This window comes from Artemia franciscana, chromosome 7 (assembly GCF_032884065.1).
Source record: "Artemia franciscana chromosome 7, ASM3288406v1, whole genome shotgun sequence".
Lineage (NCBI taxonomy): Eukaryota > Metazoa > Arthropoda > Branchiopoda > Anostraca > Artemiidae > Artemia > Artemia franciscana.
Genome location: NC_088869.1, coordinates 33,694,372 through 33,711,122, shown reverse-complemented (window position 1 = coordinate 33,711,122; position 16,751 = coordinate 33,694,372). Strand labels below are relative to the sequence as shown.

At 34.9% G+C, this 16,751-nt stretch overlaps 1 protein-coding gene across 1 annotated transcript in view; it reads right to left on the bottom strand.

The window, feature by feature from the left end:
• Positions 1-2,547: 2,547 nt before the first annotated feature.
• The window catches only part of LOC136029189 (putative E3 ubiquitin-protein ligase UBR7), a 40,090-nt gene continuing 25,886 nt past the window's right edge, over positions 2,548-16,751 (bottom strand). Inside the window, exons 4-7 of the mRNA XM_065707325.1 lie at positions 14,159-14,311; positions 10,217-10,319; positions 7,341-7,631; positions 2,548-3,990 (exon numbers count right to left, since the gene is read on the bottom strand). Coding sequence (XP_065563397.1) covers positions 3,827-3,990; positions 7,341-7,631; positions 10,217-10,319; positions 14,159-14,311 — 711 coding nt within the window. The 3' untranslated portion in view covers positions 2,548-3,826. The remainder of the gene's footprint in view (positions 3,991-7,340; positions 7,632-10,216; positions 10,320-14,158; positions 14,312-16,751) is intronic.

Genomic DNA, 16,751 nt, shown 5'->3' with positions numbered 1-16,751 from the left:
GATTCCTCTTGGGCGTGTTTCCTTTTTTCGAAAATAGATAAATCTTCTCAGGCTCGTAGCTTTTTATGAGTAACACTAAGCTTGATAAATCTTAAATATTTGGAATCAGAAAAAAAAACCCATCCTTTTGACGTGTCTATTGATATCGCTTTTAGGATGTCGGTGAGTCTAATCTCACGTGCTTTCAAACGTAAAAACAGCTACATTACCTATAACTTGGTACTAAACCTTTGCGCTCCAAAAGGCAGCACTCCCGCTGTAGGCCAAAGGGTTGACGGGGACACCCCGTCTCTTTTACTCAGGAATCATTTCTATGAACAACAACAACAAGAAGAACAACAGGGAATTCTTTTCGCAAGACAGTGAGATTCTATATTTGAATTAGTATTCCGACCCTATGTCCTGGGGCCGTTCTCAGCAAAACATAAATATATATAAAAGAAAAGAGACTTACAATAACATACAGCCATTAAAACTAAAATGAAAATTTTTAAAAATAGTCTCAGCATCCTTACTTCAGCAAAGTTCAACCAGGACTCTGGTTGAACTCGAAATTCATTCAGTAAAATTTTCATTTTAGTTTTAATGTTTGTACGTTATTGTAAGTCTCTTTTCTTTTATATATATTCATGTTTTGCTGAGAACGGCCCTTGGACATAGGGTTGAAATATTCATTCAAATATAGAATCCCACAGTCTTGCGAAAATAATTCCCTATTGTTCTTCTTGTTGTCGATGTTTATGATGGAAAGGCAGTGTGGTATTCACGGATAATTAAATCATTTTCTTTACGATTTTGTCATTTAAATCATTTCTGTGTTTTTTGATACTATAATCTTGCTTGGTACTTCAAGTACAGTTTCGAGTAATTTTTTTTGCCATTAAAGTAGTCAAAGTGGTTTGTTGCTTTATTACTTTGATAGTTTTTATTATGAATCATAGAGCTCCCTTTTTAGCAACGAGCAACGAGCTTCCTTTTTTACATAGAGCTCCTTTTTTAACAATGTCCACATAGACTGCAAGTACTAGGGGGTGTACTGCATAATTTGAATGGAAACTAAAGTTCTTCTACTTCCACAAATTAAGAGAAGAAAAATACAAAGATAACAGCAAGTAAGCAAGTGTCATTGGAGATTGAATATCAATATGAAACACGACTAAGAGAAAGAAAAATGAAGATCCAGTATGTGCTTTAGGATTAGAAAAAACCTAGAACATAGACATAATAGACACCCCCCCCCAATAAAAAATATAGTCCTTAAGTGTTGCCTTTTCTTTTCTGTTTTGCATCATATAAGTAAAATTGTGCTCAATCTTTTTTTTTTAAACTCTAAAGTATTGGAATTGGTAACTAAAAGCATAGTGCATTCCAAGAGTAAACAGCTGCTGTGCCATCACTTTATAATTTTCTTTTTTAGCCATCAAATAATTTTCTAGCCACACTGCCTTTCCGTTTAAAACTAAAACTAAATGAAAATCAAACAGGAGATTCAAATTTTAACTAAGACAGTGAAAAATAGACAACAACATATATATACTAATAGAAGTCCATATATTTTGGCTTTAATTCCAGAAGCCTTTATCAACGAAAAAAAAATGAAAAAGAAAAAACTGGATTAAAGAGTTATCACCTGCTAGAGAATTTTTTATTCTTTTCAATGAAAAAAAGAAATATAGAATTAAAAAAGTAGAAGGAAAAAAACTCTCATTGAATAGACTATTTAGTTATATTTTTAAGTAAATTCGATGCTGTGATAAAATCCGACGCGAGTTTCATTCGTCTTTTTTTCTTTTTGTATAGCGGTTGTTTTTTTTATCTTTTATATTAGTTTCTAATATATGGTAAACGCTTAATCTTTTAGTTAATTTCAAAGTTTTGCAAGTTACATTATTTTTTCCTATATCACTAACATAGTCGAGGACTAATTGAATTTGCAACTAAGCCAAATAAAAAAATAGATGCTGTCTGTGCTGTCGTCCTTAACATTAAAGTTTCCTATTCGTCATTAGAAAATGGCATATCTTACCCTTTTTCTCAAAAGCAAAGTTAAAATAAATTCAGCTGTAAAATTCTTATAAAAATGCAAAATTATCCAGAAAATAAGTAGAAATAATTTTAAACGAGGTAACTCAAAAGTATAAACGGGGAGCAGAACAAGACTGTCTTAGATCCGATACCAAACTTATTAGTAATCTTGTTAAGCTGAATTTCAGTTGACCGCGGATTTATCATGGTTGTGGCAATAGCTGCAACCTAGTAAAAAGCAAACCCCAGCAACCATAAGTTAAAAACGCGCATTGGAAAAAAAACAAAAAAAAACTGGCCAATGAGAAAAATTCCTCGCTTAAAGGTGACTCAGGCATGGCAATTAGCTTAGTAGAGAAAGTTTATTGCAACATCAAATTTGCGGGCATTTCTAAAAGAGCTTGCCGAGTATAGGCTTACACCATATTAGTCTCGAATAGCTCAATAAAAGTATATATAATAGTATTTGCCTAACACAATTTTGTAACTAATAAACTAGTGATGCAAAAAAAGAAACAAAAATTAACGATATGTTGTCTATATTGAGTAAACAAAAATTACAAAAGTTCATACAAGTTCACTAGTTAAAAAGTGCCGTCAAACATGGAAAAAAAACTTTAAAAGTAAAAAAGGAAGGGGAAAAGAATAAAGCTCGGACAAAAATAGATTGAGTCTAAGAGAAAAGAATATATTAATTTGTAACTTTGATACATAGTTTATGTAAATTGTCTATTTTTATTCTGAAATTTAATTCCTCCTCCAACAGTACTGCCATAATCAGGTAATCACCATTTCAATGAAGCTGACCTATTTAAGATATGAAATTTTGTGAGCTTAATTTTAGATAATTCCTAAAAAAGGTATGACTATTCCGTTGACCTTCTCGGCTATTGATTTCTCTCCCAAGCAATAAAAGGGTAAAAGAAACTTTAATTCTTGGCAATAAACAATTAAATAAATCTGTCATCTGCAGAAACTTAATATACGCCTTACTGTTTAGTCTTAGTCTTTAGTGTAATATACGCCTTAGTATTTTTGACAGTTTTTAAGTGAGACATGAATTTTATGCCGAAGAATAAGATCAACTAAGACCTTGACGTAGACTAAAACCCCACAACAGAACAGAACATTTTTTAGACACTAAGCATGGCAAGAGTTCTTCAATACTACAAGTTTATAACCAAACTTCTTAATTCGTAACATCTTAAACTCTTTAAGGTAAAAAGGATATCAAAATCAAAACCTTTTTTGCCGTCTGGATCCATCTTAGGTTTATTCACCCCTGAAAACCCCTGTTTTCTAAGATCTTTCTTTGACTGTTTCAAAATTATGAGGTTTTTAGGTTAGTGCCATATTTCCATCAATGTTGCCATGCTGAACCGTGGATATAAAAGGCAAAACTAATTAGTTAAATTTGACAAAGTTTTTTTGGCGTAAAAATTCATATATTATCCATCCGTTGATTTAAAGAGACAACTACGCCTTCAAAGGAAAGGTATACCTTCTTAAGCAGGTGGGTGGCATATGTTATTAACTTTTTTTTTTATTTTCCTTCATGTTTATTTGTTTTAAATTTGGCACCCGTTACTATAAAAAACTGTACTACGCAATGAGATTTTTTTTTTGTATCTACTCAATCTATTCAGACAATCAGACTTCATTTCCATTGTCCTTGGCATTTTAACTAAGAAAAAAAGGCTTTAAAGGAACCATAAAAATCTCGTCTTCAAATACAGGATACACAATTAAAACCTTTCAAAAAAGAGTAAAAAACTAGTCAAAGGGAAATATGTACATGATGTTAGCGACAAGAAGAGGGTATAAACACTTCAGAATCCAGACGTCTTCTCTTCCTTTCCCGAAGTTCTTCAAAAAACTGGTGGATATCTTGTTCTGAGACCACACGCTTCTCCTCGGCAAATTTCTTCAGGTAATCAACCAAGTCAGATTTAAGTGTATTATATTCTGCAAAAAAAAGAAACAAAATTACATGAAAAGGGTTTGGACTATGAGTTTCAATTGTGCTACGCTCCAATGCCTGGGGATGCTTCAAGGTGCTGAGAATTCAAGATTTTCACACATTCTCTGTTTTTTCACGCCCCCCCCCCGAAAAAAATACGTTTACCCGTACCATTTAACCAAATACTTGGAAAACTATAGGTTCTGTTACTATCTTAGCTCTATGACTATCTACCTTGTTTTGACAGCCCTAAGAATGACGCATGGACGGATAATAGATAGACATATCTATTATCACATGAACTAACATCATCTTTATACAATCCTAATAAGGGGGGGGGGGCGATTAATGCCAGAATTGCCTCTCACTCAATTGGACTATCTGTCTTGGCTTTTCTACAATTTGCCATGACTTGATGCCTACAACTACTCCCTTTTAATTCAATTACCTCTCACTCAATTGAACTAACTGTCTTGGCTTGTGACTTCGTCAAGCTCAGCGTATAATATTGATAGTTTTGTGTAAAAACTGTAAAATGAAGAAGCAAACAGCAGGCCAAATATCTATATTTGCCAAAATGATAAAATTTGAGAATCCAAACGGAGTTATCCCAAATACACTAAAGAGAAAATAGCTTAGGAACTAGTCAAGACTTAAAGATAGGCATGTCCAAGGGAAAATCAACGCCCTCACATTTTAAAATATTCTGCTGTTGAAATCAAACACAATTCTCAACTTCGACTTAAATTGTTTATTTAAATTATTTTGGTTCCACTAATAAAATTTCTTCATCATCAAGGAATTAAATTGAAAAGCTTAGCACGAAATTAATAACTTAGGATAAACCAACTTCCCAAACACAGAAAAAAAAAACTATATCCAAATAAGTTGAAATCGCTATTTGGTAAGACAATCTTGATTTTTTTTTAAAAATCTGAGAATATTAGTGTTGGGAATTACTTAAGTAAAAGTACTCCTTAGTATTCTTAATTAGGCAAAAACTGGAAGAATTTGAGAGTACTTACGTACTCAGGTACTTTTAGACCATTGTTCAATTTCAATACCAACTGTACTGAGAAGACGTTCATTGCAACACTTTTGAATCGTCTAGCAAGAGATTCTACCTTCTGAAGTAGCACCCAGTAGTTGAAATTTTAAACAAGGAAACCAAGTAGTATGCTGAATTGCCTTTCGTTTTAAATGGATACTTTTTTACACTTACGGACAAATATAAACAGATGGGACCATTTCAGCTGGGAAGCACAGAAGGCTATGATTCGTGAGTTTGGACCGGCAGACTATATATCCTTGACTGAAGACATTTGGTCTGCTAACAACAAAAGCTACTTGGGAATGACTGCTCATTTACTTGACGCACATCTTAGGTGGAAATATTTTTATTTTGCTCTTGCAAGTTCACGTTTTAAAGTCTCACATACTACTACTAATAATAAATCACTGCAGCACCAAGCCACCTGAGGCCAACACAGCTATGCACGCTCCTCCTACAAAATAATCTATTCAAGGCCTCCCTCTTTACACCCTCCCAGGAAGTTCCCATTTCTTTTAAATCTTTATTTATGACATCCTCCCAACCCAGATGAGGACAGATGAGGACTCGCCACGAGTATTTTCTTTTCAGAGAGAACACATATTATGCATAAACGTTAGAAAAGAGAGGATTAGAGAACCATGATATAATACCCATATAGCAAATCATTTTCATTCTGCCCGTTGGAAATTAAGATCGTTCTTTCAATTATATGCGTCACTACAGAAAAAAATTTGCCAGGTAAAGCCTGCACGCTGTCTTATGATCCAATTTCTACTGGATTAATTCAAAATTAATATATGCCAGTAATATTAGGACACGGTTGTCAATCTCCCAGATAATTCAAATCTTGAAATGGTAAAGGCAAAGGAAAACTTAGCGAACATTTGTATATTCAACACGAAGAAATGTACAAGACAATTATGTTTTACCCATCTTAAGAGGCTGATTCAGATACTCTTAGTAAAATAAGGGAAAGCCAACGAAGTGCACATGAAGTAGGCCGACATTACAGAAATTTAATGTATGCTCAACTCGTATACAAAGAAAAGGCTAAAGGTCAATAATATGTCGAAAGAAATATCAGTATTCGAATGGTTGTCCGCGGTAGAGAGCACATCTTTCATGGCAGTGTTTCCCGATTTGTGATTCCTGATTTGGGACACATTTTTGAAAAAAAAGTTGTCTAACGATTTTAACTAATTTAGGACTCGTCACTATATTAATAATATATAAGTAAAATAAGTTTTTACCTTGTAATTTTTAATGTAGACTTGATACAGGGATAGTAATTATTTGGAACTAACTGAGGCGGCTTTAAGTAACGAAGAGCAAATAATTGTTTGCTTGAATGCCATACAAAGTCCTATGTTATTATTATACAATACTTGTCATTAAGTGTCTCTCATGGACTGATACCTATGGATGCTTTTCTAATTGTCTTCAGAATGACAAATAGGGCTATTTGCCACTACATAAATGGCAAGGAAGAGACTTACTGAAAAAAGTACCTTCAAGCGAAAAACGAGTTTTAGGGACTTTTAAATTGTTTTCTAGTACTTATTGAGCCCTATTCATTGCCCAGCTGGCTCTATTGCATTCAGCAAGTTAAAAAAAGCGTTAAAAGTCTAAAGCGTTAAAATCTATCTGAGACTATTTACGGCCGGCTAACCGTTATTATCCACGGATAACGGGAGTATATTTTGGCCATCATAAAATACACGGCATTGTCCGTTTATTTTGCAGAATATAATCCTCATAGGGTTTGCAGTTGCATTTTCATATCCGGAGCCCTAAATCCTGGTCAAAAGTACCAAGTGATGCTCAAAGTACTGTTGATACTAATTTATACCAATTATGGTTGCTAGTTGCTTACAGATTTTTTTTTTTTTTGTCTTTTTATATAATTTTGCAGCGTTTGTTTTGTCTATGTTTTTTTATTCATCGTCGTTTGTGATAACGTAGAATTTTTAGGTTAAGTCAGGATTTTATCGATTTAGTGTATCAATACACTAAAATTGAAAAAATTACCTTTTTAATTATGAGGTTCAATCCCATTTTCTAGGACTTTGAGAGAAAGGTTGATATGGATTGAACACGTTTTGCGGATGAATGATGATAGATTGCCCAAGATCGACCTTGTCGCCAGCCATCTACGGCCAAACAAAAACCAGGTCGTCCCCGAAAGGGGCGGGAGGATGTCGTAAAGAGAGTTTTAAGGGAGATTGGAACTTCTTAAGAGACGCAACTTGGTGCTGCATTTAGTTTTTAGTAGTTGTATTAGAAGCAGTAGTATTTAATTACCATGAATAACTTCAATTTGCTGTCCTCGATCCATCGATGATAAAGCCTGCATTCCTTCTTCATATTGAGAGAGGCGGCTTTGTCTGCCCCTGTTTTCGTAAGAGTTAACTTCATCCTCCGAATCAAGCAAGTACTCAATATCTTTATAGAGAGGAACACAATTTGTACATCTACAGAGCTTTTCACGCCAAGCCGTTGGAAAGAAAACAGCCCCAGTTTTCCACGGATCTGTAGCTGAGATAGATGGCTTGGTGCATCCTGAAACAATTTCTACGTCTTGAGGGCCTCCAACTAAAAAAATAATTCAAGATAAAGTTTATTCATAAGTTATGATTTGGTGAGTTGTACAAACATACCTTTTAAAGTAACACAGAAATCGAAAGGATTTTTTGTTTCAAGAACATTCTTAGGTCTATTTACATCTGACAACCACAATTTTAGACGATTTTCCTTTTGATTGTATCAAAATTATGGAGCATTTAGTTTAGTGCCACATTTTGTCAGTGTTGCCATCTTAAACTAAGAAAGCAAATAATAAAAACTAACTAGTTAAATTCGTCAATGCCTAAAAAAAATATATATATATACCAATTTAATTAATAAAAATTAATTTTCAATTAATAAAAATAAAATCCATAAAAAAATTAAATGTTAAACAATCTGTTGATTCCCAAAGACAGCAGCACTTTCAAAGAAAAGTTACATCTTCTCGATATGTTGGATGTCACATATTTTTAACTTTTCTCTTACCTACGTTATTCTTTTTTAAATTTTTGCTACTACCAAAAACTGCATAACTGCAAATGGAGGTATTTTTCATTAAAAATTGAAATTCTATTTTGTTCTACCTTTGGATATATTATAGTTGTGCAAGTTTTCTGAGCCAATCCAGGTAGGATATTCTACACAATATGACAGGCAGTCGGGAGGGTTGAGATCTGATAATACCAGCAAAATAAGAGCAGTTTAAATTTTATTTTAGTTGAATTGACAGTAACTGGAAGGATGAGAGACAGAAGATGGAGTACATCTAAGAGCCTTGGTAAGGTCATTGCGGAGCTGATGAAAAGTGGAAGATGTACATGAAATAATCTAGATCAAGTAACAGTTTAGTTGTTAAAAATTGGTTTCCCGGACAAGATTTAAATGCTTGTGCATTAAACTATTGATAGCGGCTTGACAAAAGTATAAAGCTGTGACAACCCCACAAACAGGTAATAAGACACATACGAGTGATTTAAATTGGGAAATGGGAACCTCCGAATTAACAAAAGGTAAATATATATGAGTAACATTATAGCACCAAGACTTCTAAATATCTTTACTTTAATCGCATCAATAAGTTGCTATTCAAACCCCACAACATCAATATGATGCCCGATGGAAGATAAGTTTTCATCGAGGAGAATACCTAAGCATAATGAACGACGGTTTTCAGGTCTATTAATGAAACCTTTTGGCTGAAAGATTTCATATAACAGAGATATATAAAAAACTCACGAGAAAGTATAGACTTCGATATAGAAACGTTTAAGTCATAAGCACAAAGCACCAAGGGTCCTATTACCATCGAAAGCAAAAGAACATCGGTTTTAGGTGAACTTTTATTTAAAGGCGCAAAAAAAAAAAAACAGGGTTATTCGGAGAACCATCACAAGAAAAGACCAAGTTTCGAAAAGGAATAAATAACAGAAAGAAGAATGAACTTTCCCAGGTGATAGGTCTCCGAGCTAATCTGGGAGGGTGGGAAGTTACTAATTCTCATGGGTATGCTCGATCACAAAGATGCTGCATCCTGGAGCGAACTGATAAGAATCAAATAATCTGTCGAAAATTCACAAAAGCAGTTGCTTCGCAAAATTTTTTGTTTGAGTTGTCAGAGATAAAGTATCCGAGTTTTGGGCTTGGTTGAATGATTGTTTTGCCATGTGTAATAATTTTCTTGCTCCCACAGCCCTTTTAAGAGCGATCACGTTGACCCAACCTTAATTGGATGACATTTAACGGAATGACAATTTTACTCCGATAGAACAAGTGTCGACTCGAATTGCTCCTGGAAGTTCTAGCATTTCCAACTCGGACTCCCAGTGCCGGCTCCAGCTCCTAGGGTCTGAGTTACCAAACTCAGACTCCTACATTTTTATGCTCGTTTGTAGATTTGAATACTTAAAAATAACCAGTTTTATTTACTAACAATCAACCCCATAGTAAAGTTGATAGTAAAAATGTATAAATTATATCCCGAAAGTGTAAGATACAAAGGCTTGAAAACTCCTAACTCCGATTTCAAAGCCTTAATTTTTTAAGTACTGCAACTCTTTTAGCAGTGAATTCATGCTGATTCTGTCCTCCATGAAACCTCCCGAAGAAGGATTTGGAGATAACTAACAGGACTAGGAGCTCGGGTCACCACACAGAGAAACTGTTAGCATTGTCTACACTATTAGAGTGACATCACTTGAAAAATTGGAAGATTAATTAGACTTGTCCATTCATTCGGGTTCCACCTTGCCGCCTTTGGGGCTACTGCATTTTTACTCTATTGGGCTATAGAATACACAGAAATTAGACGGTTTTCAAGTTCATCCCTACCACTACACAGAAACACGAGGTTTTGCTTATTTATTGAGCTCTAGATTTCCAATAATTGGTACATAGGTCACTTCTTTCAAATACATTTTTGATAAATTAAATATCTTGAAAATCGAAAACTGAATTACTCAGGAATGATTAAAATTCCCTCTAAAATACTCTAAATACGCAAATAAAAATTGGACAAATAATGCTGATAGCTCACGAGAGTTTACATTTGCAAACATTTAATTTGAACTGGAGCTATATAGCTATACTATCTAGGTTAGAGCTGAAAAGATTACCTCTATGAGCATAGTAGTGTTTAAGAATATCAGTTTTCTCAAAACACGAATGGCATATCATTTCTTCATAGTCATCTTCGTCAGGTATAATTGAATCAGTATGCTAGAATCAAAGATAACAAAAATACAATAAACACCAACAAAACGAACACAATTTTAGGGTAGAGGGGTGGCGGTGGAGCTTCCTCCCTAGCCCGAAGCAAACTTTGTTTTTTTATTTATTTCCAACTTGAAATAAATCTGTTCTATTTGTTGTATTATTTCGGACGTTTAGATTATTCGCTGGTACTTAAAAGCATCAAAACGACAAAAAAAAAAAAAAAAAACATTTGGGAGAGCATTTGATACTGGTATCTGTTTCAACAAAACCAAAGGCTCCGGCTTCAAGAGTTGCAAGTCATTTAGTAACACTACTTCAGTGCCTTTCGTGAAAGGATTATTTTTTTTTCCACCCAGGAACAGGAACTACCGGCCATAGGAAAAGAGAACCAATCTGTCCGCATTTAGTGAAGATCCAGAAATAAAAAAATAGCATTTATTTTTAAATAAGAAAATAAAATAAATATGATAACCTCCAAAAGCTTTTACTTGAGATTTCTGGTTATGCCATCAACAAAAATGCCAGAATTAAGCTACTTCGTTTAGAATTCCCATCTGTTATTTTGACAAAAGGCTTTCAGAAGTGAAGGTATTGTTCACTGATATGTCCATCTTAACTTCATGATAATTAAGAGAACACGAGAAAAATACAAAATAAGATTATACCCTTCAATTCGTCTCATCATATCAACTCGATACCGTTGTCTTTGTAAAGAACAAAATCTCCACCATGCACAATTCTTTTTTTCTTGGCCTCCTTTCTTTGAAGAGATAGCCATAGAAAGTCAGCCCCAACGTCAAATTTCAACTCCTAGTGACGTTTTTAATAGCCTAAACCGACTGCATAGTAACAAGCCTCCATTTCAATACCCAGCGTGCCCCTAGGAGCCCATCATGACATCGTATTAAAATCCAAACTTAAAGCAAAACGTTTGGAAGTTTAAAAAACATTTCTTTAGGAGGGAGGACACAATCCGTGTAGCCAAAAAAGCAAAAACCAAATTATACGAATGCTACTACTACCAACAATTCATTGCAACACCTAACCATGGGGTACTAAGCCAACTGCACATGCTCCTCTTCTACCCCAGTCTGGTCAAAGCTACATTCTTTCTTCGCTCAATTAAACAGCAACTTCTTACTTTCTATTTGACCCCATGTAAATGGCTTTAAACCAAAATTTTGGCTATTGTTCTAGAGCTCATTGTTTGATATTGGGTCGGATAAATGGGTATCTTAAAACTAACCTTAAACAATTCGCCTGGAAAAATATCTAGCTTGGCTTCCTCGACCTTACACAGCACTGATATTTCAGAGCATTTTATTACTTTTAATATTCTAATCTTAGATCAAAGATTTATTCTCCTATTCTTGCCTATTTTATTCCTTGTATTTTGACTGTATCTACTATTTACAACTAATCCTACCGCGATAAATGAAGTTATTCACTTTGTTGATTTTTTTCGTTCCAAAACATACTCTATATTCATTCTCTTTTATTCCTAGTTTAAGCGATTCAGTTAAAGCTTTAGCTGCAGCGTCTCTTAGTCTAATAAGAATCATCATGGGAAGTAATTTACTTCCTACATAAATCAAGCTAATGCCTCCTTATAAAGGTGTTTAATTAAAATTTTACGCAAGTCACTGGGCATTTTCCCTTTAGCAAAATCCCATCTACAATTTTCAGCATCTTACCCCCAACTTCAGGATCACCATATATCACAAACTCATTTATCATGGCAAAAGCTCAAGTATTATACTTCAATCCTTTTTTGTAACTCCTTATTTCTAAAAAAGTCTTCCTTTACAAACAAATGATCACAATTTTTCCGATTCTTTTCTATATCGCTTCCTACAACTTTACCATTTTGAGTCCTACTCCCTCAAAAATAAGGAAGCTGCTATGTCTTGTTTGGCTGGGCAGGTATCAATAATAGAATACTAGTCGCTCATTTAAGATTAAAATGTCGCAGGGGATCAGTCATGGTAGTATATGTCCTTTTAGAATCGATTGAGATAGCAGTGAATTTCACTTACAACTACAGGAACAAATAGACAGGGTCCTGGGTGGAAATGGGGTGTTTTTATTAGGAGCTTTACTACAGCTTTATTACACTCTCAATATACTTTGCCCTTTTTTCCTTCGCATTTATTCTTAATTGAGGCAGCACTCCTATCTTCAACAAGGACAAGTTCGGACTGACTATATTGTCTCAAATTCTTAAGATAAAAACACAATATCTTAAAATTATGCTGTCTAGCTAATCTTCCAAATCCTCAGTAATTTTAACCATTTCAGACTTCCCTAATTGTGACGCGGCTGACTGACCGTATTTCAAACAGTAGGCTGTACGAAAAGTGGGGTTCAATCACACTTTCAGGTCTATAATGAGAGAAAGTTTGAGATGGCTAGGACAAGTTCTCTGGATGAAGGGTGACAGATTGCCGAAGATTTTCCTTTTCGGCCAACAGTCTAGGTATAAAGAGAAAGTAGGTCGTCCGTGGTTGGCGTGGGAGGATGTCATAAAGGAAGATTTAAGGAAAATGGGAACTTTCTGGGAGGTTGCAAAGAGGAAGACTTTGAATAGATTGGGACGGGGGAGGAGCATGCGTAGCTGTGTTGGCCTCAGGCGGCTTGCTCATATGGTGAATGAGTTGCTAGTAAACCCCCCTTTAACGCTTCTGTACTTTCCTTATAATCCCCATATCCTTTTATCGTTCAGAAACTTCTTATACAAAACTTCGTTCATAAACTTCTTATACGAAACTTTTCTCTCTTCTACCAAGCTTAAAGTCTTTTCGCTAACTTCCTGACTTAATATAAGCTACTTTCCTATGCGTTCTCCCTAAGAATCTTCTCATATTTCGCAGACTATTTCATTCACCTCTTAACCTAATGAATTCTAAACTGTCAAGTTCCAAGACAGCTATTCTCAGAAAGTTAAGCTTTGAATTAACTTTATATGCTATAAGATCGTTTATATCTTATACTTTCCGAAATACTTTTTACGAAAGTAAAGGTAATCTTTACTTTCAACATCTATAATATCTCTGCTATATACCCTACCGTTCTGTATCAATCCTGTTAGTCTTTTACTTACAATAACAGAGTAGGCATGATACCATATGTCCAGGAGCACCAATTCGGAGAAGGATACGATTGTCTGCCCCAGTAGGTTTTTAAAAATCCTTTCTCGAATCTTTATTTTAAAGAGAGGAAAAAAAACTTTGCACCCTCTCTCCTACTTATTCATGAAGTCTGGTCCCTGCACCTATCCTTATTTTTTCGCAAGCATGGTCGTTAAAGTTTTCAAATAAAAATACAACATTTTTACCTAGAATTGTGTCTATTTGTACCAGTATCTGTATATACCTCGTTTGGTCATACAGAAATAAAGAATAAAAGAAATTAGGTCAAAAGAACCTAGACACAAATATGTTTTCTTACTCATTATTATTCCTAATCTAGTTTTACATGACTCTTCTTTACTACCTAAATAAATTAATTATATCAAGGAATTCCATGTTTACTAACACTGAGAAATTAATAGTACTTCTTCTATAAATTTACACGGCGACTTTTATAATTTTTAATTTGGCTCACTCAAAGGACGTGACTTATGGAAAAAAAGAAATTCAGAGCAGCCATGTTTACATGCGCTGTACAATTTAGAAGTATGTTTAAGGAGTAAAATATGTATTTTTGTTATTTCTTACGCCTGCTCCTTCAAAAACCCTCCACTCATGCTCCTATTCACCAGTCCTCTTTTAACACGCCTCATTTCCAAAAATAATGTGTAATACATAATAGGAAGGTGAGCTTTAAAAATTGAACCCTTTTACCTTTCCATGATACCAATCTTCACACACTACACATTGAATCATTTCATCTTCATCACTTTCACCATCAGGATCTGGATAAGGACGCTCACACTTGCAATATTTTCCATCGAAGTTATGATTGTATTTATTGTCTTCATTGACACTTCCTTTCTCCTGAAACACAAACATCAAACAAATCCTACACAAAATACTCTGAATAAAAAAATAATACAGTAATAAAAAAAGGAAGAATAGTTATTTTAACCCATCTAAAAAAAAGCACTAACAGGATGTAGCATAAATGAATAAAACAAACAAAAAAAGGAACATCTACACTAACAAAAAAACAACAAAAGTATGCAAGCGATAACAATTATTAATCATAAACACAACTGAACCACGAGTGACCTACTAATTTCTATGTTCTTAACAACGATTACCAATCTTGAAGCGCATCCCCATAGCGACATGCAGAGCAAATATTAGACGAAATTGAAGAAAAAGGCCGCACTTTTGCTTTATAAGTTTTAATGACTTTCTCCCAAAGAGGCATGATTTAAAGGATATGAGGCAGCATTGTATAGAATAGCGATGTGAAAAACAGTTAAAACAAGCTTTATCGGAGACAATTGAAGCAAAGGAGATAGATACTGGGGGAGAAATGTGAGTGATCAGAAGACTGAAAAGTACGGCGAACAGAGGTACCGATGGGGAAGCCTAGGCGTGAGATACGGTGAACTGTCTCAAGAACAGAGGTCCCAAGGGTTATAACATGTGATGAAAGATCGCCGTGGAAATTGAACAGAAACAATTTCTGACGTTTTGAATTGAAATCTAAGTCGAAATTACTATATTCGTGAAGATATAAAAAAAAGCAGGGCACTTTTGCTATGCGTCTAAAAACATAATTGTTAGACAATACCATGGGGCTTTTTTAGGCTCTTAATGGCTTTTCTAACATCAAAAAATAAACAACAAAATTTCTCAGTTTAAGAAGCTATAGGCAATCGTCAAGCTCCTGTTCAAATTTAGTTTCTATAACAGGATCAGGTATACAAAATTCTATTTATTGTTTAATAAGGGAGAAACATGTTCCAAAATACTACCTAGAAAAATGGGACTTTCCGACGTTCGGTTTATGACTGGCTATCACGGGGGCTGCCCTTTAGTATATCTTGAAAGGCGTTTAAACTATATTCGACTGGCTAGCATGGTCTTTACACACAGTTGTAAAAGGTGTTTTTATTGCTTTCGTAGTTCATCAACAAAAATAATTAAACTCTGGGTAAGTCAGAGGCAACACTACTTCATAGTAAAGAGCCATAAAACCTCAGTGTATTATTATCATTTGTTTTCCCAGAGGCACTTCATATGGAGAAGGTGGTCACATAAACTTCAGATGGGGCTCATTCAAATGCGAACTGAAAGTTCTGGCGCTCTTTTTATGAGTAAAAGAGAGCAGATGGCGAACCGCCTCCATCAAGCCCTATTCCTCCAAATGCATCCGATCAAAATTTTGAGATCGCCATTTTGTATATTAGTCCTAAGGCAAAAAACCTTGACTCCAGAGTTGCCAAAATCCCCAGAGCCGCCAGGACAAGGGTTGTAAGTTATGTAAGCTGCCCATTGTTAACATATCACATTTTTATGAGAGGGGTGGTCGTATAAACTTTAAAGAAGGCTCATTCAATTGTAAATCGAAGGTTTTAGATCCCTTTTTAAGAACCAAGCGATCAGATGGCTATCAGACCCCCTCCCCTCCCGCCTCAAATAAGTCTTTTCCCCCAAATGAATCCTATAAAAATTTTCAGATAGCTATTTTCTTCATAAAATCATATAACCATGCCTCCAGGGTTGACAACGCCCTCCCAGCCCAAAGAACAGGTTTGTAAGTTATGCAAATCACCTATTGTTAGCACATAAGATTTTTTATGGAAAGGGTAGTCGTATAAACGTTCGAGGGGACTCATTCGACTGGAAATCGAAGATTCCAGTGCCCTTTCTAAAAGTCAAAAGTGATTGGAGAGCAACCTCCCCCTAGTCCCTTTTCCAAAAATGCCTCTGATCAAAATTTTGAGATAACCATTTTGTTCAAAATGGTACAAAAATCAAATAGCCATGCATCTGGGTTTGACCCCCCCACACCCCTGATGCAAGGGATGTAATAACTTATGACCTGCAAGTTGTCCATTGTTAACATATAAGGTTATTTTTTATTTAGAAAGGAGGGCATGTTTGATCCTGGATCTCAAAAAAGCTATGAGTATTAAGGTAAACTTTAAGGAAATGTGGAGAGAAATGCCAAATGCAATCAAAACACACTTTGTCCTTGCTGGTGGTGAAAAGGGAATATCAGCAATATCTAAGGAAAGACTGACGGTATTAGGTTGAAACTTTCAAGATATGATGAGGGGATGATGGAGAGCGATTGGAGGGATCCTCCTCCTAGCCCTTTTTATATGCCCCCTCTTCTCAACAATGGTCAAAATTTTGTAATTGTCTTTTTTCAAACTGGTCAAAAGGTCTGATATTTATGCCTCCAGGAATCCCACGTCCTCCAAAGCAAGGACTGTAAATTATCCAGGGCAAGGACTGTAAATTATGCAATTTATCA